At 35.3% G+C, this 26,553-nt stretch overlaps 1 protein-coding gene across 1 annotated transcript in view; it reads right to left on the bottom strand.

Moving 5' to 3' along the window:
• Positions 1-26,553, bottom strand: part of Reln (reelin) — a 458,334-nt gene that overhangs the window by 300,120 nt on the left and 131,661 nt on the right. Inside the window, exon 3 of the mRNA XM_069996300.1 lies at positions 21,850-21,985. Coding sequence (XP_069852401.1) covers positions 21,850-21,985 — 136 coding nt within the window. The remainder of the gene's footprint in view (positions 1-21,849; positions 21,986-26,553) is intronic.

The raw sequence follows: 26,553 nt of genomic DNA, 5'->3' as shown, positions 1-26,553 counted from the left end.
CGGGTGAAATCAGTAAAGCAACTCCTTTTGTAATAGTCCCACAAAAAATAAAACACCTAGAAATTAACTTAAGCTAAGAAGTGAATGACCGCTATGATGAAAACTTTAAAAACCTGAAAAATGAAATCAAGACAGATCGTAGAAAGTGGAAAAATCTCCCATGCTCCTGGATTGAAAGGATAAACATTGTAAAAATGGCAATACTGCCAAAGGCTATCTACAACTTCAATGCCATACCAATCAATATTCTAACCTCATTCTTCAAGGAAATAGAAGAGGCAATCCAAAAATTCATATGGAACAATAAAAGACCCCGAATAGCAAAAATGATCCTTAACAGAAAGAACAGTGCTGGAGGAATATCAATACCAAATTTCAAACTCTACTACAAAGCCATAGTAATCAAAACAGCTTGGTACTGGCACAAGAACAGACCTCAGGACCAATGGAATAGAACTGAAAACCCAGAAATGAACCCAAAGACCTATAGTCACCTAATCTTCGATAAGGAAGCTAAAAAAATAGAATGGAAGAATGACAGCCTCTTCAGTAAACGGTGTTGGCAAGACTGGTTAATCACCTGTAGAAAACTAAAGCTCTATCCTTGTATATCACCCTGCACCAGAAAGAATCAACTCCAAATGGATCAAAGACCTCTAAGTCAAAGCAGACACTCTGAAAACATTACAGGAAGGAATAGGAGAAACCCTAGGTCTCCTTGACACAAGTCGAAATTTTCTTAATAGAGACCCAGAAACACAACAAATCAAAGAAAGACTGGACAAATGGGATTGCATGAAGTTGCAGAGCTTCTGCATGGCAGAAGATCAATAGAAAGCAAGATCAATAGAAAGCCCACAGATTGGGAGAAGATCTTCACTAGCCATACAATGGACAAGGGTCTCAACCAAAATATACTTGGAACTCAAAAAATTAAATCCCCCAACAACAAATCCTCAAAGTAACAACTGCCCAACAAATAAGGGGCTAAAGACTTAAAGAGAAACTTCTCCGAAGAAAAAATAAGAATGGCCTATAGACACATGAAGAAATGTTCAACCTCTCTAGCCATAAAAGAAATGCAAATCAAAACAACATTGAGAGACTACCTCACCCCAGTTAGAATGGCTATAATCAAGAATTCTAATAACAACAGATGCTGGAGGGTATGTGGACAGAAGGAAACCCTACTGCACTGCTGGTGGTAGTGTAAACTTGTTCAACCATTTGGACAGTAGTATGGAAGTTCCTCAAAAGACTCCGCATACTACTTTGTTAAATGGTACTCCTTTGTACAACTACTTAAAGATTATAAAAAGAAAAAGAATCTCTTCTTGGCATGCACTATTACTCACTTTTTAAGCTGTTAGTCTATTGGTAAACTTCATTTATAAATAACACATTTAGATCTAAAAAATGAGGCTCAAACCAAACTGGTTAGCTTTGAAGAGACATTTGAGATTCTGTAATAACGGTATCTAAAATAATTTTAGATAAGCAAAGAGGAACTAGAACAGTTGATAACATGGCATCCTGAGGGCCTTTCTGACTCAGTTTTATGCTAAAATACTCCATTTGTGTGTGTGTGTGTGTGTGTGTGTGTGTTAGTACTGGGGATTGAACTCAAGCCCTCATATTCTCACTTGTCTTATTTGCTCATGGCTGACACTCTACCACTTGAGATATTTCACCAAAATGAATACAAATTCCTAACTAGTTCATAAAACATTTATTTTCAACTCAATAGAGTAAATAAATTGGAGACAACCTCTGGATTCTGAATTGCTAAGGAGAAGTTGCGCTTTTATAATTGCAAGATATTTTCACTCATCTTAGAAAAACTTTTTACATGTTGGTGAGTAAAATGATAGTATTTATTGTAATATATATAAATAAAGCTATGCTTAACTTTTCAGATGGAAGGGGGATAATACAACATTATGTCTTCAGAGGAGAGAAAGAACAAAACATTCTAATGACATATGAGCTATATATTTGTATACATACATACATACATACATATGAGTTACTTAAGTGTAGTATCTGTTTATAATTTTTGGGAAAAGGGCCAAGAGACTTTGCTCTAGTCCTCCAATTAAAGTAATTATCCTTTTACTGGGGAATTGAATGGAGCACCTTATAAGCACTTTCATACAGAGACTAATAAAATATAATTTGCCTCTTTCACATTCACAAGGAGAAGAAAATAAATGGTAAACTGAGTAACTATCAAGAAAATTTTACAAAATGAACTCCTAAATATCAGTTTATCTTCTTATTGGTCTTAAAAATTCCAGTAATATCATCACTAAGGCCATAAGAGTCAATTCAATCTCTTCAAGACAGATTGAACCAGGAAAAATGTTTTTTTCTTGGTGTGTGAACATCCATACTGATCTCATTGTGTTAACAAGGACTTCCTGGCACTGTGTACAGGCTTTATGAAAGCACTGAAGATGGGAAGAGTGACCTTACAAACTAAGGCATTTTAAAAATGATATTTATAATGTAATGTAATAAGTGCAGTTGCAGGACCAGAAAGGATTCCCAACCTAAATGGCAAGATTGAGAGGAAGCTCTAGAGCTGAGTTTTAGGTAATAACTGAAAATAGTCTAGGTTTTAAAGATGATGGATTGAATCTTTCCTGAAACCTCACTAAAATACAGTAAACAGTTTCTTTCCTTCACTGTAAATAACTCCAAAGAGGCTGTAAGACAAGAGAGGTGACAACGACATCAAAATGTAGGAAACTGGAAAGTTGCAACTAATCTAACTCACACCAAAATATTGAGCCTAAGTCACCAGAAATGAGTAGCACTGAATCACCTGGGTGTCTATAAATGTACAATAAAGATGAAAACAAAAACAAGAGATAGTTAGTTGAAAGTCAAACTTTTAAAAGAGGTCCTCTCATGACAATAGCTCGATAGCTATGTGCATATGATCTTATAAAATGATGCTAATTGACATGAACTACAAGATATGGAAACACAAAGTTTTTTTTCTTAGTGTACCATATGGAGTTATTTCTTTTTTCTTTCTTATTTTTCCTTTGGCTTACCCCCCCCCCTCCATTGTCACTGTTTTTTATTTCGGTACACTTTATATTGTACATACATTTATTTGATTTGGGGATGGGAAAGGGAATCACAGAAATAGTGAGACAATGGACAAAGGGTGACCAATGCAACAGTGATACTCACAAGACACTATGTTGGAAATGAATTTGACAGCTTGGCGGGGAGGAAGTAGGGGGGTAGCCGTAGGGCTAGCAGGAGAAAATGAGGGAGTGGGTAACAATGTTCTAAAAGAATTGTACTCATTTCCTTACATATCTAACTGTAACACCTCTGTAAATCACCTTTACATAATTAAAATTTGTGCTGTTGTTGTTGTTGTTTTTCATGTACCGTGTGATTTTTTGTTTCTTTTGTATGTTCTTGCCCCTATGGTATAGCCCCTGTTGTCACTGTACTTGATTTTGCTACCCTGGTGTGATATATATATATATATATATATATATATATATATATATATATATATATATATATATATATATATATATATGTTTATTTGAATTGGAGAAGGGAAATAACAGAATGGTGAGACAAAGGACAAGGGGGAACCAATGCCAACAGTGATATACACAAGACAACATTCTGGAAATTATCTGTACAACTTGGAGGGGGGGAGGGGGAAAGAAAGTAGGAGAAAAATGAGGGAAGGGGTAACAAGTTTGACAAGAAATATACTCATTACCTGATTTACGTAACTGTAACCTCTCTGAACATCACCTTGACAATAAAAATTTTATAACAAAATGCTGAAATAAGGATACAGGATGACCCATTGTAACAACGAGATGTACAAGACACTATGTTGAAAACGAACTTTACAACTTTGTGGGGGACGGGGGAGGGAGGAGTTGGGAAGGTGGGGAAGAAAGGGATGGTAGGGAAAAACAAAGGAGGGGGTAACATTGCTCCATAGGAAATGGACTCATTACCTTGCTCATGTAACTGTAACTCCTCTGTACAGTATCTTTACAATAAGAATATATATTTAATAAAAAAATTTTAATTAAAAAATAAATAAAAGTGCTCCTCTCTGCTATCGATGCAGTCCACTGACTGGCCCTGTCATACTAGCAGAAGCATGGAGGTGTATTCTCCAGACACCAGGAGCAATTGGGAGTAAGACCCCATGGCTCTCATAAGGCTGGAAAGTATGTGTATGCCCTAGTTCTGATCAAGAAACTAAAAAAATCTGTTTATGGAGACTGTGGCATAAGGGAAAAACCTAGAGATATGAAACATAAGTCTCTCCAGGGAATCAGCCAACTTAGACTAACATACAATGAAGACAACCATCAACAACCTCTTCATCACTTCACCCCCTTGTCACAGACCTTGTAGGTTGCTTTTGTGGTATTTTATAGCCAAAGATCATTGAACTTTTGAAAATTCTTTATTATATAAGATCAATGCAAACAGAAAATGAGAATAATATAAGGAAAATAGAGATTACAACAGAATGCTAGAAAAATGTCTTAGAGAAAAAATATTAAATTATCTATATAGGCCAGAAATATTCAGGAAAAAAAATCTGTCAGAAATTCAAAATATTTTGTTTGCCAAAGAATTTATTATTATTTCTTCAATATAGGTGAGGAAATAATTCAGATTGGAAAATAAAACCAAAATGGAAATAGGAGAAAAAAAAGAAAACTATAGGACTGGTCAAGAATATTTAATGTATGACCGAGGCATTCCACAAAAAGAGAAAACACAAAATGTGAACAGTAATGAGGTTAAAACCTCAATAACAATGAATAAAATATCCTAGGTCTGAAAAATGTGACATTTTAGGTAGAAGGGTCTACTGAGTTTCCAAAACATTGGGTAAACCAAACTATAACAATTTCAATTTGAGATCCTACATTTGTAAACAACCAAGTTTTCTTAGAAATTGTCAAAAATCAAAATAGTGGGAGCCAGAAAGCAGTGGAATTTTGTCTTCCCATTCTGATGGACACATTTTCAATTTTTTCTATACACAATCTTCCATTCAAGAGGGTAGCACTGTGGAATTTTCTTTTTACTTTTCTTTTCTTCTCTTTTTCCTTTTTTTTTTTTTTTTTTTTTTTTGCTGGTTGTGGGGCTTGAACTCTGGGCCTGGGCACTGTTCCTCAGTTCTTCAGCTCAAGGTTAGCACTCTACAACTTGAGTCACAGTGCCACTTCCGGCTTTTTCTGCTTATGTGGTGCTAAGGAATTGAACCCAGGGCCTCATGCATGCAAAGCAAGTACTCTACCACTGAGCCACCTTCCCAGCCCACTGTGGCATTTTCTGAAAAAAAAAAATCTCAAAACTTTTTCATCCATTCAGGTATTTCCTGAAGAATGTTCTTTCAAGTAACAACAACAATGACAAGAAGAGGGATATTGAGAATTTATCACATAAGAAGATGTAAAAACTAAGTGAACTGAAGGCACAAAGCAGGAGAAAGGGAGAAGGAGATCCCACCCCCAGCTGTGCCTTGGGCCTGGAGAGCAGCTGGACCAGACCAGGCCCAAGTATCCCACAGGGGTTTCTTGTAGAGGTTTAAACTGATGGGAAATTACTGGCTTTGAATGTGTCAAGAGAAGCTTTACACAATTAGAGAAGAAACAAAGCCTTAGAAAACAGAGCGAATGAAATACAAGGCAATGTTTAATTCCATGGAAAACAAAAACTTAGGCTGGAAATGGAAAGAAATTAAAGTGCAGTTTGCGACTCAGCTGCCAGTAGTATTTAGATAAACATGGTACACAGTTAACGTGAGTCCATTCAAAATTACAGAGGGATATCTGTTCATTGTGGAAAGCTGACAAATAATCCCTAAATTAGGAAAATGAAGAACTGATTTAAAAATAGGCATGTTATTTAGGAATATGGTAGAAAAATTTGAAGCTGCTAGTAAAATGGGTAATCCTGTTATGACTGTATGTGTCAGAGACACACATAAAAGAGGACATGAGATATTTAATGTTAGACAACAAAGAATCATTTGTATTTTTCTAAGCCAATAAAAGTCAAGTCTTAGTTTTTATCTCACAGATCCATTACAGATGACATAAATTTCAGAAAGGAGGTTTTTCTGGCTGATAACTGTTTATAGAATTTCTGTATTTTTAAGAAACTCACTACTTCTAATGATTCTCACAATTCATATAAAAAAGAAAGCATTTCCAATTATCCTGCTGTTACCATCACCTTTCTGTAATAATTTTCTCCTTCAAGGCGCCCTATCCCCTAATACTTGTGCTCTTACTATACTTCCATTCTGCTGAAATGCCTGAGGCAGCCTCTACTCTCACCCCTGCATTCACTGTGCCCTTTGCCCCAAGCGTTATGAAATCAATTACTTATTACGCTGCTAAGTAATGTCATTTCCTCTCATCTCTTTGTCACTTGGGCCTTGAAAGCAATAGCTCATCCATCTTCTTCTCAGTGCAAGACCCAAATAACTAGGTCTTAAAATCATCCCGACCTAAAGCTAGGTCTAATCAACTGGAACCAGAGGAAGGAGGAGAAGACATTTGTGTCAGTTTCTTGCATATGTTGGAGTTATTTTCTTTGGCAGAAACATGTCACGTTCTTTTTTTGTGACAGTCAGCACAGCAGATCACAGGACTACACAGTGGGCCAGTGACGAGGCACGACAACCTGGCAATCTCGCCATTATCCCAACACCCCTAGTTGCAGCTCTGCTGGAGGCAGATTATCCTTCCCTCCAGGAAAAACCACCTCTTCTGCATGGATTACAGTGCCTTCACACAGTATTTGCTTCAAAGAATAAATATCAGTCATTGTGGCACTGATAACAATGCCAGAAAATTTCTCTTGGTATGAGGAGAGCTTATTTTCCCTCCCTTTTTTTTTTTTTAGGAAACAGGTATATAAATGTATGTTTATTATTTCTTTCTCTGTTTAGTTGTTTGCAAGAAATTGACTTTCCTGGTATTTAATATTTTCTTTTCCTTGGACTGGATGAATAAGAGATAACCAGGTCCATTCTCCCATACTTAAGCATTCTAAAAGTTATTACTGAAAGGAAAATGTAAAACTTAAAGTACAGAACTTTTCTGATTCCACATGAATATTCAATTATTCTAGTTTTTTAACTTGATGCAATTATGATTTTTAAAAATCAATTCTCATTACTGATATATATTTACTTAAAGAACATAGGAAAATCACAAAATTGGAATAACTGAGTTTTTGTTTGTATCTCTCCCATTGTTACTTTCTAAAATATATCCTGCTTATGGAACAACAATAGAAACCAATCATACTTAAATAAAAATAAATTGCATTTATCTGAGAAATGGCAACGTACAAAGCAACCTATTATTTTCACCTGGTACATAAAGTCATTCAGAAGGGCCTGGATTTAATCACAAGAGGTACTGTAAAACACATTTGTGACATCTCCCACCTAACTCACGCCCACATGAGAGATTGGTACATCTCATGAATTAAACATAAGTCCTGATTTATGTTCGGTTATCCCTCATATCAAAAACTACAGTAGCAGAGCTGTGTCACTGTGAATTCATTTAATGATATTGATGAGGCCGCCTGTGCAGAGACTGCAAAGTAACTGCTAGTGCATAGCACGGCCCTATAAATCACTTCTGCAGAGTGGTTAAGCAATAAATAACAAGTCATTAATTCATCGTAAGTTATGCTAAGAAGATCAGACTACATATGTACCATATTGTAAATAAATGCTTCTGGTACAGTATTTGAAACAGGCAATAGTTTGCATTAAAATAAAAATTCATTGGCCAGAATTAATTCATTGTGGATTTGCTTTGGAAGTCTCTGTTGGAAAACCCAACAGAGATTTTTTCAAATGGATCCCTCCTCCCCAGCAAAAAAAAAAAATCTTCTTTTCATCCAGAGGAAAACACATGTCAGAGTATTAAATTCAATGGAACTTTTTTTCAGTGTCCAAATTATGAATCTACAGAGTTATTTAATGATCGTGCTATAAAATCCTTGAACAAGCCAATAGAATTTTTGTAAAGAAAAAATTGGTGCAAAATGAAGCTAGTTATCCAGTCCAGTGGTATGTTATGCTGCACCCATAGAATCTACTAGAAATGAATTCAAGTGCCTTTCACTAACTCCAGTCAGCTGTCTTCTAGGTAAAACTCCAGAACTATCCTTTTTCCACAGGCTGTCAGAAACAGTCCTTAAAGCTGCCCAGGACACATCTGGCCCTTCTGACTATGTGCACAGCCCATGCCACATAGTCCTTTGTCTTGCCCCTGAATCTTGCTTTCTTCTTCCCAGGAGACTACTGGGAAACTGGGCTGGAGCAACCGAATTGACAAAGAAACCCATGCTCTGAGTTAGTTGAAGAAGGGAAATATTTTGAAAGGAATAGAACCATTTTTAACAGCTTGGAGGGGCTAGTACTGGTTATGCCTGGAGTGTAGGGTATTTGTATACATGTGACAAAGACTAATCTTTTTTTTTAATATTATTTTATTTTATTTGAGAACATACTGTACATGGTTTCCCTTATTTGCAATATCTAGTATAGGTATGAGTCAAGCAGAAAAGGTCAGATAATGTGATGTTAGGAAAATGAACCCTTAAATATGTATTTTAATGTTTTCGTTTCTTTCATGCATATGTTTCTAACGCATTTATAAGATTATTTCTTTGTTGCTTTGTATGTCCCTCCCCCACAGTGTAACCCCCGCTTTCACCATATTTGATGTCAGTATATAACATGTGGAGGAGATGGGGGCAAACAAGTCGTTTAAGGATTCAGGTGGACCTGTTGCAACAATGAGAAATACAAAATGTCATGTCAAAACCAGCTTTACAATGTCGGGGGGGGGGGGGGAGGGGGGTATAATTGGGTGGGGGAGGGGGGAGGCTGGGAAGGGAGGTGAAGGGTAAACAAAGGAGGAGGCTGCAATGCTTGGTAAGAAATGTATGCATTATCCTGCCCATGTAAAAGACTAATCTTTTTTATTTCTACTTTGTTTTATTTGAAGTTTTCTCTGAATTAATGTATAATCAAGGAATGCCAAATGTGTTCTCAGTCATGTTCATCTATCTGCAGAATCTGAAAACCTAAGTCCTTAAATACTATGATACTTTAAACTTGTCTCTAATCCCTGTTACCATCACTTTAGGTCCCCTTATCATTATTGCTCTCCAATTCTAGTTCTGGAAAGCCACTAGAAATGATCTTTTTAGGTGCATGGCCAATTTTCTCTTATTATCCTTTGGCCAGTTTTTCCCCCTACAACACAGTAACACCCACAGATCTGTCACTTTAAAGTCCCTCAGTAACACTTCATAGGAATTGAAAAACAGTATAGCCATGTGAAAATGCTTTGTATTTTTACTGTTTGTCACATCTAGGAATATGTAGGTAGTATACACTTAAGCAATACTTCATGATTTTCTATAAAGTCAATTAGGAAAACGAAAAAAGAGAGGCAGAGAAGTCACATAATGTTCTAAAGATAAAACTTTAACATATTAATTTACTAGCTTTGTCATATAATGGTTTCAAGGGAATGAAACAAAACTCATTGTTAAAAAATGAGTATAGATATGAACAGTACTTTATTAACTGGATTTTCTATATGAGCAAATTTTCCAGATGAATCCAGAAATCTTTATGCTACGAGCATAAAGAGAAAAATCTCTTTAAATATCAAAATAATACTGGGTTCAGAAGATACAGTTACATGGATTTATTACATGAATTTGACCTAAAATATAGGTCTTGATTTATATATTAATATATCTAATATATTAGATATGTATTTACATACATAATATATATTAATATATCTAAATGGAACATCTTCATCCACAGTCAAAGGTCAATGCTGTTATAACATTTACCTATCTTTGTTGCATTATTATCCATGTTCCATGTGAACAAACATGGATAGCCAAAGCATAGGGCTCAGCCTTGCAATACTCTCTGAGGACCCAGGGAACCAGAGTGCAAAGGGTTGACAGGCTGAGGGGACTGGGGAAGTAGAAGCTCGAGTTCTGCTACAGGCTGTCATCATCTAGCTCCACAAGTCTGTATCACCTCTCTGCAACTCAGTTTCCTCACCTCTATAACAATTTAGGTCATTCTAGCTAAAAGAACCTGAAAGTTTTCTAGACTAAAAGAGCTGTGCTCTCCAACACATAGACTTGGCAATGTTTTCCAAAAGGTATCATTGCCCCAGTTCATTCATGTATCTTTGACTTCAAAGTCAATTAGGATTGGAAGAAGGTATAGAAAGACATGACATAAACAATCTTTAAAATAATCCAGAGAAAAAAATAAAATAAAATAAAATAATCCAGAGATGTGTGGGGATGTTTTGCTGAATGATTCTTCCATTGTTACATTTCAGCTGTTTGAACTGTCATTTGAACAGCTTTATATAGTGAAAATACTTTTTTTCATGTAAACAACTGAATTTGAAGAAGTACATATGGGTTAATTCTAAGCTATTATAGAGCTATTTCTTGAGTCAATTTTGCTACGGAACATTTTTTCTATTTACAAATATTTATTTGAGAAATATGGCTGTTAGGTATATAAAATGTTAGCTAACATTTTATCTATATTGACATATAATTTTATAATGACAGAAAAGTTTCATCTTTTCTACTCAAATAAAACCTCTATCCAGGTGCTGAGGCCTCTAAGGGCAAGCAGCTCAGCGAATATTTGTTTGGAGGTGGAGGAGGTCGGTCACGGGGCTTGAACTCTGGGCCTGGGCATTATCCCTCAGCTCTTTAGCTCAAGGCTAGCATTCTATCACTTGAGCCACAGCACCACTTCTGATTTTCTGGTGGTTTATTAGCGATAAGAGTTTCACAGACTCTTCTGCTCAGGCTGGCTTTGAACCATGATCCTCAGATCTCAGTCTCTTGGTAGCTAGGATTACAGGCATGAGCCACCGATGCCAAGCTCAGTGAATATCTTTAATATGTAGTTTTCATCAGATTTAAATGAAAGTTATAAGTGAACTGATGTATCAAATCAAAAAAGTTACCTGTGAAAAGTTTTATTCATTTAAGCATTTAATTTGCCAGTGACTCATTCTACTTATACAAATACTACTGAATCTTAGACATGGTAACAATTTTGTACTAAAAATAAAACTTTACTTGTAGCATGACAAACTGTGGAAGACATTCTTGTGAACTGGCAAGGATGCACTAGTGCTAAAAGTTAGCAACAATTTTTGTAGTCACTCTGTAAATCAAATATTTACTCTCAAAGACTTTTTAAAAACTAGCACCCCAGAAAAATGTTACTTTGAAAACTTCCACTAAAAAGTATCATTTTTTTAAAGATACTAGTTATCTAAGCCCATGTCTGTCTTCAGTACACATTACTACTGAAAAGCTCTGTGTAAGTGGGTTAGAAACAGCAAACATAAATTTCAAATTTAGTTAATATTGAAATGCCATTATTAAAATCTTTCATAAGACACTTATTTTTTTAAGTTCAGTAAATTACTATATGATGTCCTATATGTTAAACTTATAAAGTGAGTCCTCTAAAATGGAAAAAAACCTCTTTGTGCTTGGAGTTTTTACTTTCCCATGGAGAAAAAGCAGAATGGAAATACAGCTTTAGAGATAGGTTCACTTACATTAAAAAAGAAATCAAGCTATAGTCTCCTCCTAGCCACAATCTGGGCAACACTGAGTAGATCAGAAAAATGTGGTATATATACACAATGGAATTCTACTTATCCATCAGAAAGAATCATGTTGTACAACTTTTAAGAAAATGGAATGAGCTGGAAAAATTATACTAAGCAAAATAAGCCAGACACAGAGAAACATTAGGTTGCATGGTTTCACTCATTGTGGTAACTAGAAGGTGCCTATAAATCTACAAGTAAAGACACTGGGTGATAAGCAAAGGGTTACAAATGAATTAACTGAAGTAGAACAGAAGGTAGAAGGCACAAATAGTACACTTCTTTAAAAAGATTAAGTCAAAGCTCAACAAAGTAAGTACTAGGAAATGGGTACTCACAGAGGGTAGGGTGAGGCCAAGGGAGAGGGGTAGGAAAGTGAAAGGGGAAAGGGAAGAGAATGCAGGCAAGAATTCATTGTATAAATGGAGAAATATAAGGGAAAGGGTGGGTTGAAAGGAGGTGAATATGTTGAAGTGAGGACACAGGCCAAGATGCATTGTACACATAAACACCTTTGTTAAAAGGGAAAATATTTAATACATTACATAAAATTAAGATAAGTAAGGGAAAGTGTGTGTTGGAAGGGGTGGGTGAGAATGTTGAAAGAGGGGATATTAATCAAATGATGCATGGTATTTATAACTGCTTTGGTAAATGGCAACTCTTTTGTACAACTACTTAAAGATAATAAAAATATTCAAAAAAAGAAATCAAGCAAATATAAATCCTTTAGGATCTGCATAAAAATATAAAAAGATCAACATGCAAGAACTTTTCCCAAGTGCAAACCATTTCCAAGGTTTTCTTCAGGACTGATAGATAGAATCCTTACATGGAAATCATCTAACACTGCAACCACAGTTTCTAGGGGCTGCTAACTGTAAGTCAACATTTTTTGTTCCAGCTTCTAGTATTCCTGAAGGGACTTCCAGGAATTGGGGATCAGCAGCCCTGACTCCTTTGAGACACTGTCCTTTATCATTCTTGCATCTTCTTCTAGGACTAAACCTGAGGCCTAAAGATTTGGTTATAAATCTAAGGCTATCAAGTCTGTGGGTATACATTTGTTTACTGGCATTATTTTAAACTGCAAGTCTAAAGGCATTTTGCATTCAGACTCAAATAATAAATGTAAAAAGTCAAAAATAACCATTAATACTTTCTCCCAAAAAGAAAACTCAGAAACACAAAGTCTGAAACAATCGGGAGGGAGAACTATATATATTCCAGATAAAACTGTTAGATTAAAAAACTTAATCAAAAAGCCCAGCTGGGAGTTACCAAGTGCAAAATGGAATTGAGATTACAGAATAAATACTCTAAGAGAAAACTGATTCCCTTTGATCTCCAAAGAGGTCATCACAACATGCTCCAAATGAACCATTTAGAAATCTTCCCTTACTAGTTTTTCCTATGGAATATAGGATTGCATGACAAATCTGATATCCTCTTTATACAATAAAAAAAACCCTGTGTTTGATAAGTAAAACAAAAAAATTTAAATTGTGACTTATTTTTCCTAGGTAATTTATGGTTATTTATAAACTCAGATTCTTCCAGTAGGTTTAATTGCTTTTGAATTCATGACTATTGCTTTTGTTCCTAAAATCCAAGAACTTGAAACAAAAATGAAAGATGAAACCCTTTCTCCTTTTTTTTTAAGTTTCACTGAAACATGGACAGATACAAATTCAGTTACTCATCCAGAAGGTATACATAATATAAAATTTTCTGTAAAACTATCCCTTTCAACATAGTAAGACAAATTTCCACAGCATAACATTAATTATATAAAAGAAAGTAACAAATATTCCATCTGAATGTTTTAGAGTCAAACATGACCATTTAAAATTCTTTAAAATATATTAATTTGGATTTCATCATCTAAGTGTAAAACAGCATTTTATTTCAACAACAGAAAATAAGGAATACCATCAGTGGTATAATATTAAAGACTTCATGTTTTCACCTAATGTGATTGCAGGTACCTTTTTCTGATCCATCCTTCCCTCCCACACACAAAATCATTCCACGCCAAATCCCTTAAATGCTTCTTTTGAAGATTAAAATTAATTCCTATGGTTACGCTTCTATAATCCCCCATCTTTTAAAAATGCAAGACATGCTTTTTCTTGGCTTACACTTTTTGAGAAATCAGATGGAGCCCCAAGTATCTTATGTGTGTATGGTTGGCTTTTAAAAATCAACACACTCTCAATAAAGCTATTCATCAAGGAGTTTGATTCTTTTGTAATTATAACAAGGAAACAATCTATTTTGAGTGTCCACTCAATATTAAATCCTTATTGTCAAGAATTTCATGGGAGTACACAAGGTATTCACATTGATTCTAAGTAAAAGTCATTATGAGAAATTCTGTTATACTGGATGGCACATAAATTCTTAAGAATAAGGCTCTTGATGTTGCTATCCAGAACTAAGGAAGCCACTTAGCTTAACTTTCTAATGATATGAGAGCAATTTACAGACAACCTACACTTTTTTTCTAATTTTAAAGAAAACTTCAAAGAAAGGTAAGTTTTGCCAAACGTTTTAACTTAAAAAAAATCACTGGAAATTCAGGTACTTTGTTTCTTTGCTTTAAAAAAACACACAAAAGAGTAGTTTGAAAAATGCAGAGGTTTCAAATCTAGTCTCTTTCTTGCATAGATCTGAGGTTTTTCTCTTCTGTAAGCGCACCCTGCTTCACCATCAGCAGTCATAAAGCAGATGCTAGAATAATTAAAAACCTATCACTACAGACTCTCCCATCACATCATGGACTAGGAAAATGCAGGCAGGCTAGGGGTGTCCTTGTCTCACTTTATCCACTTCTTCCTGGTTGACAGTAGACCTAATGTGCATCCTTGCACCTCTCCTTCGGCAGGAAGCCTGTCTCTGGGGATCACTTGCAGAAAATAGGACATTGAGTCCATAATTAAAGTAATCTCTTTCCAGGCAGATGCTGCAGTTGGCTCTGTTATCACATATTACAAAAGGCATCTTGAGGGTTATAAAATGTGCAGCAAATAGCTTTGGAGATGAGAAACAGCAATTTTTCATCTAATTTTGATCCATAGACATGTGAGTACTGTATTGCTACTTTTTGGTTTTGAGCCAAATAACTATTATGGTGCTGAAATGAGCCGGGCAGTAACCAAAATTAAAGAATACTTCAGCTTTTATCCTCAAAGTGAGAAAAGTGCTTTTGTAACCATCTTTGCACTTAGCAAATAAGGATGCCATCTCAAATCTGAGCGTTAATGCCTGCAGGCGGATTTAGGAGAAAGGCTTATGTGGCTTAGCTTTACAGCCATACTTTCAATGTATTTGCTTAAGTTAAAACCGTGGTTTGATTAAGGGACCTACCATCTTAGCTCTTTTGCAACTACAGTGTACATTTTTAATTAGAAGCCTTTGCACCGTTTATCTTTCCTATAAAACCTAGAACATTGCTCTTTGAAATATATGTGAGCCCAGATAACTAATGTGCCCATAATATTTATAATCTCTTCTATAAATACAAATAGAGGAAATACATAGATGTGACTTTTTTGTTTCAAGCTTAGGACTTATCAATGTCAGTAAGCAAAACCTGGCTTCAATATTGAAAATTTCTGCAATGAACATGGAAATGATTATTTTATTATTTATATTATTATTTGTTATTTAACTTCTCAGTGCTAACTATATATATATATATATATATATATATAGTTTAAATTCATTTCCTCAAATAAAAGAATTTTTCTAGCAATGAAGTTTTACATGGACTCGAACCATTTAACTAAAAAATACTGTAAATAAATATTAATTTAAATAGCATTCAAAGTAGAAGTCTAGTTTAACTTAACAATAGAATTATTTGTATTCCATAATGTTTAAACATTCAGAATTAAAATTTAATAGATGAATTCATATATGTCCTTGAATTATTGAAGAAAAACTACAAATAAAAATGTAAACTACTGATAGAAAATTTTTAAATGATCCAGTTGTTACTTCCAAAGCAACTGAAATATGACAACATAAAGGTAGTTATTGCCAGCTGGAGGCTTAAAAATAGCAATGTCGAAGCTGGAATTTTCTAATATAATATGTACATTCATGCTTTTGTCCATTTTTCACTGCTCATGCTTTCATGTATTCATTCAACAAATCATTTGTAGTTATTTAAAATTAATCTTACTTTTGTTTGACAAATCAATCACAACTATCTATTTATGGAATACAATGATACATATATCTAACAGCATGATCCTATCAATCAAGCTAATCAACAACCATCACCTTGCTTACTTACTGTTTTCTTCAGTGAGACATTTGAAATCTACTCTTAAAACTGTATGTGTAATGAATTATTCTTTTACTTTATTCACAACTCTGCTATGCAATAGATCTCAAAACTTAATTCCTTCTACCTGAAACTTTGTACTCTGATCAATAAGTCCCACTTTCCCTCATTCCCATGCCTACACCTAGCTTCTGACAACCATCTCTGTTTCAGAGTTTAATATTCTAGAGTCTATATAAGTAACTTCATGTGGCATTTCTTTGGCCTGTCTTATTTTTCTTTTTTTTTTTTTCTTTTTGCTTATGTGGTGCTGAGGAATCGAACCCAGGGCCTCAGGCATGCAAGGCAAGCGCTCTACCACTGAGCCACCTTCCCAGCCCCTGTCTTATTTTTCTTAGCATAAGGTTTTCAGATTCACAAAAGAAAGGATCCTCACATATAAGACTGTATAATAGGAAGTGGTGCTGTGGTTCAAGTGGTAGAGCGCTCGCCTTGAGCTGAAGAGCTAAGGGACAGCACCCAAGCCCAGAGTTCAAGCCCCATGACCAACCATAAAAAAAAAAAAGGCTGTGTAATATTCCCTTGTTATGTAGACCACACTGCCTTTATCTGTTCATTTGCAGATGGAGTTGTTTTAGATCTTCAATATTATGAATAACACTACAGTGAGTAAGTACAGATACTCCTTCCATTTATTTTATTGTGCCACGTGAAAGACAGGTTTGCCTTGCATAAGTAATTGTGTTCTTGCAGGTTTGCCTATGCATAAGTAATTTTGTTCTTCATAATTATTTTTTTTCACTCATGGTACTAATATCTAATTGGAAGTAAGTACATGTTGCTACATTAATATTGAGGAGTAAACATTACTAATAGTGTTCCTATGGCATTATGTTTAGCTTAGTGTTTTGGAAGCAGTATTTTTGAAATCATATTCTGAAAGTCATAGTGTTTCAACTGTAATGTTTAGCCTGTTTATATTTATTGTAATTATTGATGTATTAAGACTTAATGTATCTGTTACTACATTTTGTGCTTCTATAATGTTAAAAATTTGCCTTTTCCATTTATCCTGGTGGGTTAATTATTGTTTAATCATTATTCCTTTCTTATTTTGTAATTTTCTAATTTTTATTTCTGTTCCTTACATAGAAACTTTAAAATTTAACTATGCTACAAAAATAACTTGGAAATAACTTAGGACATTTCATACTGACTTCATTCCTACCTTTAATAATATTGCTTAATGTTTTAGTTATGTGTCATCTTAAAACTGCTACTGTAAAATATTTCTCAATTTGTATTTTATAAATTGATTCACATAGTTAGTGCTTAAAGTTCTAGGTTGCTTACTAAAGTTCTTTGCTCACTATCAATTATCACATCATACCAGAAAATCAATTCTAATAATAGAGAAACACTCTAAATTGTTGCCCATATTTCATTTTGCACATTACTATTAGATTTAGAAAACTTCTAAGAAGTTCTTTTAGATTCACCGACTGTGGTCTTTTGCTTTTATGGACATTGCATGTGGTTTCAAATAAGAGGTGCCAAGTGCTATAGCAATCCTACTTAACCCTTACAGAAAGGAGATTCAAGTAGGTTCCAAATTTCTGTCCCTTTACTTACAGTGCTAAAGTGTTCTCACACCATCCTGTGGAAAGAGAGGAGAGGGAAAAGGTTTGCCATAGCCTCCCTCCAACCTTTGGCTTCTAGACCTAACATTAAATAAACAAGTATTTCTGTATAAAAAGATAAGCACAGCTGTGCACTAGTAACTCATGCTTATAATCCTAACTACTCAGACAGTTAAGATTTGAGAATCACAGTTCAAAGCCAGACCAGGAGACTCATCTCCATTAACCACCACAAAACCAGAAGTGAGGCTGTGGTTAATGGAAGTGTTAGCCTTGAACAAAAGAGCTCAAGGACAGAGCCCAGGCCCTGAGTTCAAACCCTGCAGCCAACAACAACAAGAGAGATTAAACACATTGTTTTAAACAGTAACAAACTATCTAATCCAACTCTTTTACATGAGATAGCCTTTCCTAGAAACATGTCATCTTTGGATCTTGGTTTAAATATTTCATTAAAGGATAAAGAAATTTTCCCACTACAAAGCAGTACCGTTGCTGATAGTCTTGTGATTGATTGTGAGGCAAAGAAAAGTGTCCTTCCTAGTAAAAATGCCAAAAGACTGTCCTCAGAACCAGGGCTACTGACATTGAATCTTATGGAGGAAGCATCTAAGACCCAACAGGGAAGAAAGGAGAAAGAAAAACTAAAGGGAGTAATTTTGTCTTTTGAATGTCTGTTAATTTTTGAAATATGTTATATATAAAATATATACATAAATGTATATGTAACAAAAACAATTTCTTCTAGCTTTCCTGGAGACCAATGGACATATTTTACTTCAACCTTACTACCCAAAATTAAAAATTAAATCCCTAGGAAGCATTCTGACCTCATTTATAAAACATTGATGCAAACACATACACATCAGACTCCAAACTAAGACTGTCTCCATGTCTAAGCCTAGTTGACTAGGTAACGATGAAAAGTAGGGGCCTGTAAAGAAGTAAGTGCTATGGGCTAGGCTCCAAGCCATTTACCTTTATGAAATGATTTTTTTAATCCTATCATCAGAAGTATGTTATTGAGCAGAATTAAAATAATTTTCTCAAATTGAAAATGTCTATTTAAAGAAAGAAAATGACCATCAGAAGAAAAATATTACGGAATTGTGATTGAAGACATGGATGAAAGTCTTCCTTCAGAAAAAGAGCATATCTGGTTTAATCTCAATGTGGATACAATCATTTCAGACATCCACAGGAAGTAATTTACTTTTGCAGCAATACTTAAATAATCTTGAAAGTAAAGGAAACTTTGCATTTATCAACTCTTGGCATCCTTATCTATCGACATGAATGCCTTCCCAATAGACACACCCATGCAGGAGTCTCTAATCTTATTCCAAAAGCTTAAGTAACAAGCCAAATACATTTGTGATATTTTCTTCTGATGGACAGAGATATGGGCAACCACACTACCTTAACTAAAGAATTCTCCAGACAGGCTAGAATAGCTCTCATCAAAAATTAAAGACATCTGAGTTCACTCAAGGCAGCACTTCAAATCTCTACATCTATATTATTTCAAGTCTGTCAAGTATTGCTAGTATCTTCAGTTTTTCCAATTATATTTATATGTCTTGTTTAGAGTACTTAACAAAAAACAATCTCTCTAGGAGTTACTTTCTTTTAAAGAATCAAATGTTCAAATATGGTTCTCCTATGTTCTTTGTTGTAGTGAGTTCATTCTGTTTGAGGCTTAGATCTTAAATAATGTCTTGCTTCATTGCATTTTTCAGTTTGGTGCCTCTTGAAACTTGAATATATTAGGTAGTATTGTCATTTCTCAGACCGACACATTTTGAAATACAGAAAGGAAACACATGTTGACTATTTTTTAAAGTTACAAATTCTAATGACACATTGAAAACTCTTTAATGCAAATTGTATCAACACCACATTTTATTCCAGTAAGTAGCGGAGAAGATCATTTTAAAGGTAAGTGTAGTAGAATATCATGTACTTAAAGGTACATTTATATCTAAGAAACTACTAACTATATGGAGAATCAAAATGACTTCTGTAATTAAAAAGGTAAGAAATTAACTGAAAAATAAGGTAAAAATATAATCAGCTTTTTAATAGAGGTACAAGCAAAATATGGGAATACATCTTATGTTGGAACCTTGGAAAGATTTTAAACAAGTCTTGAAGAATGAGCAGTATTTTCACAATTGGACTTGAGGGGGGGAAGCATTCTAGGCCAATGGTAAAGCATAGAGAAAATCAGAATTAGGATGCAACTGTGGGAAGTCCTTCAGGTTAGTACTCTATCAGGAGGTACAGGTGATGGAAAATAAGACAGAAGATTAACAGCCTGGTGACTTCAAATCTTTTCCAAAAGCAAGGTATTCAGAAGAGAGTTTTAGGTATATTCAAATTTTAATGGAGCAATGTTGTGCCATAAGGAGATTAGGAAGGTAACACTGTACAGGACAGACTAGGGAAATGTCGTTAGGAGAGGTGTAGACCAGTTGGGAAGCCTCTGCAATCATCTTAGCCAGAAGCACTGAAAGGAAAAGGTTCTGAAATGAAAAACTTTCTAAGAAAGGGAGTGATTGGACTGAATGTCAACCAACTGTATGGGATGAATGTGATGTTGTCTGCCTGAATAGCACAGAAGACAGATGGGCAGAAACAGTGTAAAGTCAGCTATAGGAACCCCTGGCACTGAATTGTGTCTTCTCAAGGGGAAGGAAAGGCAGTGGTACATTTTGAAATACACTGGTTTTATGAGACTTTGACATCTAAGTGGGAGGTTGGGACAGAAACGCATTCAAGATACCTTTTAGTTCTATTTAGTTTAATTGCCCCCATGGAACTGTTTCTGAACTGCCTGTGACGTTATACTATTGGCCTATTCATCCATTCATCAAAGTAGTAAGTTCTTACTGTGTGCCAAATACTATTCTAGATAGTTGGGGAAAATCAGTGGCCCAAAGCAGAAACAATCCTCTTGCCTTCACAAACTTGTATTTTAGGGGGAATTGACAGATGATAAAGAACACAATGGCTAAATAAATGTAGGATATCCTAGGTTTGAAGAAAAGCAATGCTGTGGGCAAAAAGGTAAGAACAAGAGTCAATTTTGAAGGATGAAAAATGGTGGCTCTGGATTACAGGAAAAGTGGAGCCATAGTGGGGTGCTTTTCTTTTTCCTTTTTTGTCAGTCATGGCTCAAACTCAGGGTCTGAGTGCTGTCCCTTAGCTTTTTGCTCAAGGCTAGAACTCTACCAGTTTGAGCCACAGCACCACTTCTGGTTCCTCTGGTGGTTAACTGGAGATAAGAGTCTCACAGACTTTCTTGCACAGGTTGGCTGTGAACCACAATCCTCAGATCTCAGCCTCCGGAGTATCTAGGATTACAGGCATGAGCCACCAGCACCCAGCAGTGTGGTACTTTTCTAAGAATGCTATTAAGAAGATGGCTCACAGTATCCCCCAATTTCTTTTTAATAAAAGCTTTATTAGAGAATCCTTAGATTTCTGTAGAATGCCTGACTTAAGGCCACTGTAAGTTATCTAAGGAACACATTTTCCTCTTGTCACTAAATGACCATCAAGCTCAAAAATACATTGATGGCTATCTTTCCAACAGTGTATATGGCCTTAAAGCATGATTTGTACTTGTTTTCATCTCATTTGCTCAACATCTATTTTCTTATTGATTTACTTCTTCCATTATTTTCAACTTTTTTAATTGGTAAATAATTCTATGTATTTATAGGGTACAATGTACTGTTTTGATATATTTCATTGTAGAATGGTTAAATCATGACAATTAGCATATACACAAGTTCTCACATTTGAAACTGCTCAATAATTTGGATACATAGTATTATTGCTGATAAAATCCAGAAGCACAATAGAACTCTAAAAAATTTTCTTCATAAATCTTTGTATTCTTTAAACAATTTCTCCTATTCCCTCTCTCTCCCTGCTAATTCACTTTTCCTTTTCAGCTAAAATGCAATTTTGAAATCTGGAGGCTATAAAACATATGCAAGTTAAATTGAACTTACTTTAAATTTTTGAGGCTTTTAACACTAAAATTAATGGTTTTAATTAAAGGTGGATATTGATAATATATTTCAATAGTTATCCTATATGTAACACCATGAAATGTTGTAAGTATTTGCCTTCAGTGCATGTCACAGACACTCTGGGTACTTACATGAAATTCACACAGCCTGTGCCAGCGGGTGGGGCAATCCAGACAAAGCTGAGGTTGGTGGTAGGCAGATGACTCACGTGAGAGGCCACCACACTGCACATAAACTGGTTACCAAACTGGTGCTCAGACATGATCCCTGACAGACAGAAAGAAATGGTCATCATTATAAAGAAAACAAAATGAAGTCTTTCTTATCATGGCATAATGGTATTTTTCTGGATATTTAAATTTTATTTTAAGATTTATGATGTTATTTGGATTCCATTAAATTATGGATTTTTTTCTCTTTTTAGAGCTGGAAGAAAATTAATCATTTAAAACAATATCACTAAGAAATAATCTACTTAAAAAACTATTGGTTGTATTGGTTTGCTTTCATTTTGTTGCTTGATCTTTGACCATCATCAGAAAACAATCAGGACCAACTTTCAGTTGAACAAGATTGAGCTTTATGAAGCTATCTGCAACCTAGGAGACCTAACACCACATGTTGCTGAGCAGTGTAAGGAAAGGCTTGTTAAAATATGTCAGCTTGTGTTGTTTTTCCTCAAGAGTAGGGAGATCAGGTTTGTCTTGGAATTTCACAATTTTAGCATCAAAAGCAATACATTCTGAAACTTCCTTTAACCCCTGGTCCTGTTGAGGTTTCTGGGAAAGGTGTTGTTTTTTGGGGGTTGGGGCTGTCACAAAATGAAGGGAACTTTTTCCTGAGAATCTTGATTTTTATATCAGAGTATGAGGAATGGAGTAGAGCTGAGCCAGCAAGCAACAGCAGTCCCGTTAGCATGGAGAGGATACTGGTCATTTTGTGGTTTGTTCCACGTTCTAGCTATTGTCTATGTTTAGGCATGATTTCAGGGTGACCATCCCAGCCGTCAGAGCAGCCTATTGATGTTCTGTACATTAATTATGTTTGCCATGAGAGTACTGTAGCATAGCTATAAATAGATCAACTCCCAGCTGACTTATCAGAAGATGCATGTTATCTTTTTTTAAAAATAAGGTAATCTTCTTAGTTTTAACTAAGGCACAAAATATTAATAAAATCTCAGCAAACATATAGCAAACAATATAATTTAAAAAGGGGGAAAGACTTGGACAGACACGTCACCATAGACATACAACACATAAGCACATGGAAAATGTTTAACATCAGTTATCATTGACAAATTGAAAATTTAAATGACAATAAAATATCACTACATATATAGTAGAATGGCCCAAATCCCTAACACTGACAAGACCCAATGCTCATAAGGATGTGTACCACGCCATACCAACTCATACTTTCATTCACTGCATGAATAAGAAAAATTGGAAGAGAGTGAAGTTTGGAAGAAAGTAAACTTTGAAGAGAGTTTGGCAGGTTTACAGAACTAAAGACACTGTGCTATGACCCAGAAATTTCTCTCTTTTATACTTACCCAAGTGAAAGGAAAACTGATGTCTAGACAAAAAAAAATCTAGCTGTAGAAGCTCAAAGCAACTTTTGTTTATAATACCTAACACTTAAAAGCAAATAAGCAAATAGATCAACTGTGGCATATTCAGACAATGGAATCTTATCCATTTAACATTAAAATAAAAGAGTTATAGCCAGGCATATACCATCCAGTGTAAAAGAGGGTGTGGCTCAGCGGTAAAGAACCTGCAGCAAATGCAAGCTGTTGAGTTTAAACCTCAGTATACTAAAAGAGGGTGTAAGGCAGGGAGAGAGAGAGAGGAGGGAGAGCAATAAACCATGAAAAGTAATGAAGGGAATTTAAATATTCAAACTACCAAGCAAAAGAAGCCAGTTTGATGATGAACATAGAATAAGAGCTTGTGTTAGAGTCAAGGTTCAAAAAAAAAATAAAAAAAAGAAGCCAGTTTGAATAGATAACATACTATTTAATTCCAACTACCTTAGAAAAGATAAAACTATGGGGGAATAAAAGACAAAAACCTAGCTAGGCACCTAGCGCTGGAGCAAGAGAGAAAGGAACCAGCAGAATACTGAGAATGTTAGGACATGGAAATTATGTATAGTATGACAATTCCAGTTAGAAGTCAACATACAGATTTTCAAAACCCAGAGAATGTAAAATAAAAGTGAACTCTAGTATAAACTATTGATTCTGGTTAATAATGATGTGTCGGTATAAATTCATTGATCCTGACAAATATACCACTATCTAGCAGAATGTCTATGGTAGAAGGGGAGTTCATACATATGGGCAAAGGGCACATGTGAACTCTCTTTTATGAAATCAGACTTCTTTTTAAAAGTTTATTAACAGGGTGGGGAGGCAGGGGAAGAGGGGAAGGGATGGGAAGGGGAACCAAAGGAGGAGACTACAATGCTTGATAAGAAATGTACTCATTATCTTGCCCATGTAATTATAACCCCTCTGTACAGTATTTTCACAATAAAAAAAAGTTTATTAACAAATAAAAACATTGCCCAAAGTGGAAAATCAAATTTAAAAAATTGTCTTGTTTATTGACTATGTAGCCTTAGTCAAATGATTTATTTTCTCTGATATTCAGTTTTCTTATCTACAATATGAAATACCATTCCCCTATTAAAAAAATTGTTGTGAGAATTAAATGACCCCAAACATATGCTAGCACCAGATGTGGTATCTAGCATGAGTAGCTTCTCAATAAATCTTTATTTTCTTCTTGCCAGCTGATATTTATACAATATGATTCTATTCACCAGTGTTCAACAGCCAGTCATACATGGCAAGGAGCTTCCTCATTGGACAATAGAAAACAACATTTTCATAATCACAGAAATCTATGATGAATGATTCTCATCCATAGAATAAAATTACAACCTTCTGATTCTTTTTTAAAAAATTGTTATTTTGGCACTACCTGTGCCTTGCCCTACTTATCCCTTTGCACTAAACACACTCAAATGAACCCTTGCTCTTCTTTGACACAAACTGTATCCTCTAAAATGTTCTTTCCTTAACTGTTCTTAACCACATAATAGATCCTACATCAAGGTTTGATTCATTTTCTGCTTTGTTTACATTATCTTCAGGTAGTTTGTATGAAGAAGATGCCATTTAACAAAGCAGTTTATGAGTACATGGTATCTTGATCAATGTCACCTCTTTCAACCTTCTTAATTCATCCCTCCACTACCCACTCCTTCCCTCACTGAATTTTATAGGCTATATATTAGATTCTTGTCCACATTTCCTCCCTCTTCTCTTCTTCATCTGTCTACCCCTTTCCCTTTGACCTCATCCACTCCTTTTGAGTATCTGCTTCCTGGTGTTTTATTTTGCTGAGCTTTGATTTTGGCTTTCTACTAGTTGAGCTCTCCGTGGAATCTACTGTATTTTAGTTGATGCATGTGTACACACTTGCGTATTGCTCCATATATTTATTGACGAGCTTGTAAGCTAAATCTAGCTTCCATATGTTAGGGAAAACATGGATCCTTTGTTTCTCTGGGTCCTATTTACATCACTTAACGTATTTCACTACATTTTAAGTTTTGTATAATTCACAAATGAAGTCTAAAATCTACAATTTTCTAGAATCTAACATTGGTCAGTGCATTATTTAACTTACTATATATCTCTGTCCTCTAAAAGGCTTCATCAGTTACCAAGATATTTAAAATTTTTACATTTCTTTATACTAATTCATTTTTATAATTTCATCTTTAATGCGTCTAAGTTTTATTTTGTTGTATGTATGATCATTTACTTTCATTGTTTTTCTTCTCAGGCTGCCTCAAACCAGGCAAATAGGTGGGGAGGAGAGGTGGGGCAGGGAGGAGAAGGACTGCTTTTCTGCTTTTCTCCATACCAGGCTGCACATAGACTTCCCCCACCCCTTTTTTTTCCATGTAGGAAATCTCTGTCCAGCACCTGCGTTACCTAGGTGACCAGAACACCTGGGAGAATTTACCACCCTTTCCCTGAGGTCACATTCTGGACCTCCCCAGTCATGCCCATGGGAGGTTTCCTGATGCTGAGGTCACATCCATATCCACTGTGGTCCTACCTCCCGCCTCTTCTTTATCATCCAGCTCAACACAATTACCCTCTTCTTCTCTTTTTCCTTCTCTTCTCTCACCACATGTCTTCATCTCATACTGGCTGGCAAGTTGCTCTAACCCTCCCAAAATTCTTTTCTGCCTAAGCAATGTGGCCGTTTCCTTTCCATTTACCTTACAAGAACATGATTGTCTCTCAAAAGTAGTCTAGAAAGGACTTTGTCTTTAATCATTTTGTTGTAGGTGTTTGGTAGTGGTGGTAGTTGGTACTGGGGTTTGAACTAAGGGCTTCATCCTTGCTTGATTGGCATTTTTACTACTTGAGGCACTCTGTCAGTCCAGGTTTATAATAGTTTGGAGACAGTGTCATGACTTTTCTTCTCAGGCTGCCTCAAACCACAAACATCCAGATCTCAGCCTCCTGGGCAGTTAGGATTACAGGCATGAACCACCATTCCCAGTGTTCTAATTTTGTTGTTTGTTTTTTCTGTTTTGTTTTTTGTCAGCTGTGGGGCTTGAACCCAGGGCATGGGCACTGTGCCAGAGCTATTTTTTACTCAAGGCTAATGTTTCTACCACTTTGAGCCACAGCTCCACTTCTGCTTTTCTGGTATTTTTTTTTTTTTTTTTGGAGATAATAGTCTCACAGGCTTTACCTGCCAGGCTGGCGGTGAACCATGATCCTCAGATAGCTTCCTGAG

This window comes from Dipodomys merriami, unplaced genomic scaffold, assembly GCF_024711535.1.
Source record: "Dipodomys merriami isolate MVZ:Mamm:240054 unplaced genomic scaffold, mDipMer1.0.p SCAF_5, whole genome shotgun sequence".
Classification (NCBI taxonomy): domain Eukaryota; kingdom Metazoa; phylum Chordata; class Mammalia; order Rodentia; family Heteromyidae; genus Dipodomys; species Dipodomys merriami.
This window is presented reverse-complemented; position numbering and strand designations above follow the sequence as displayed.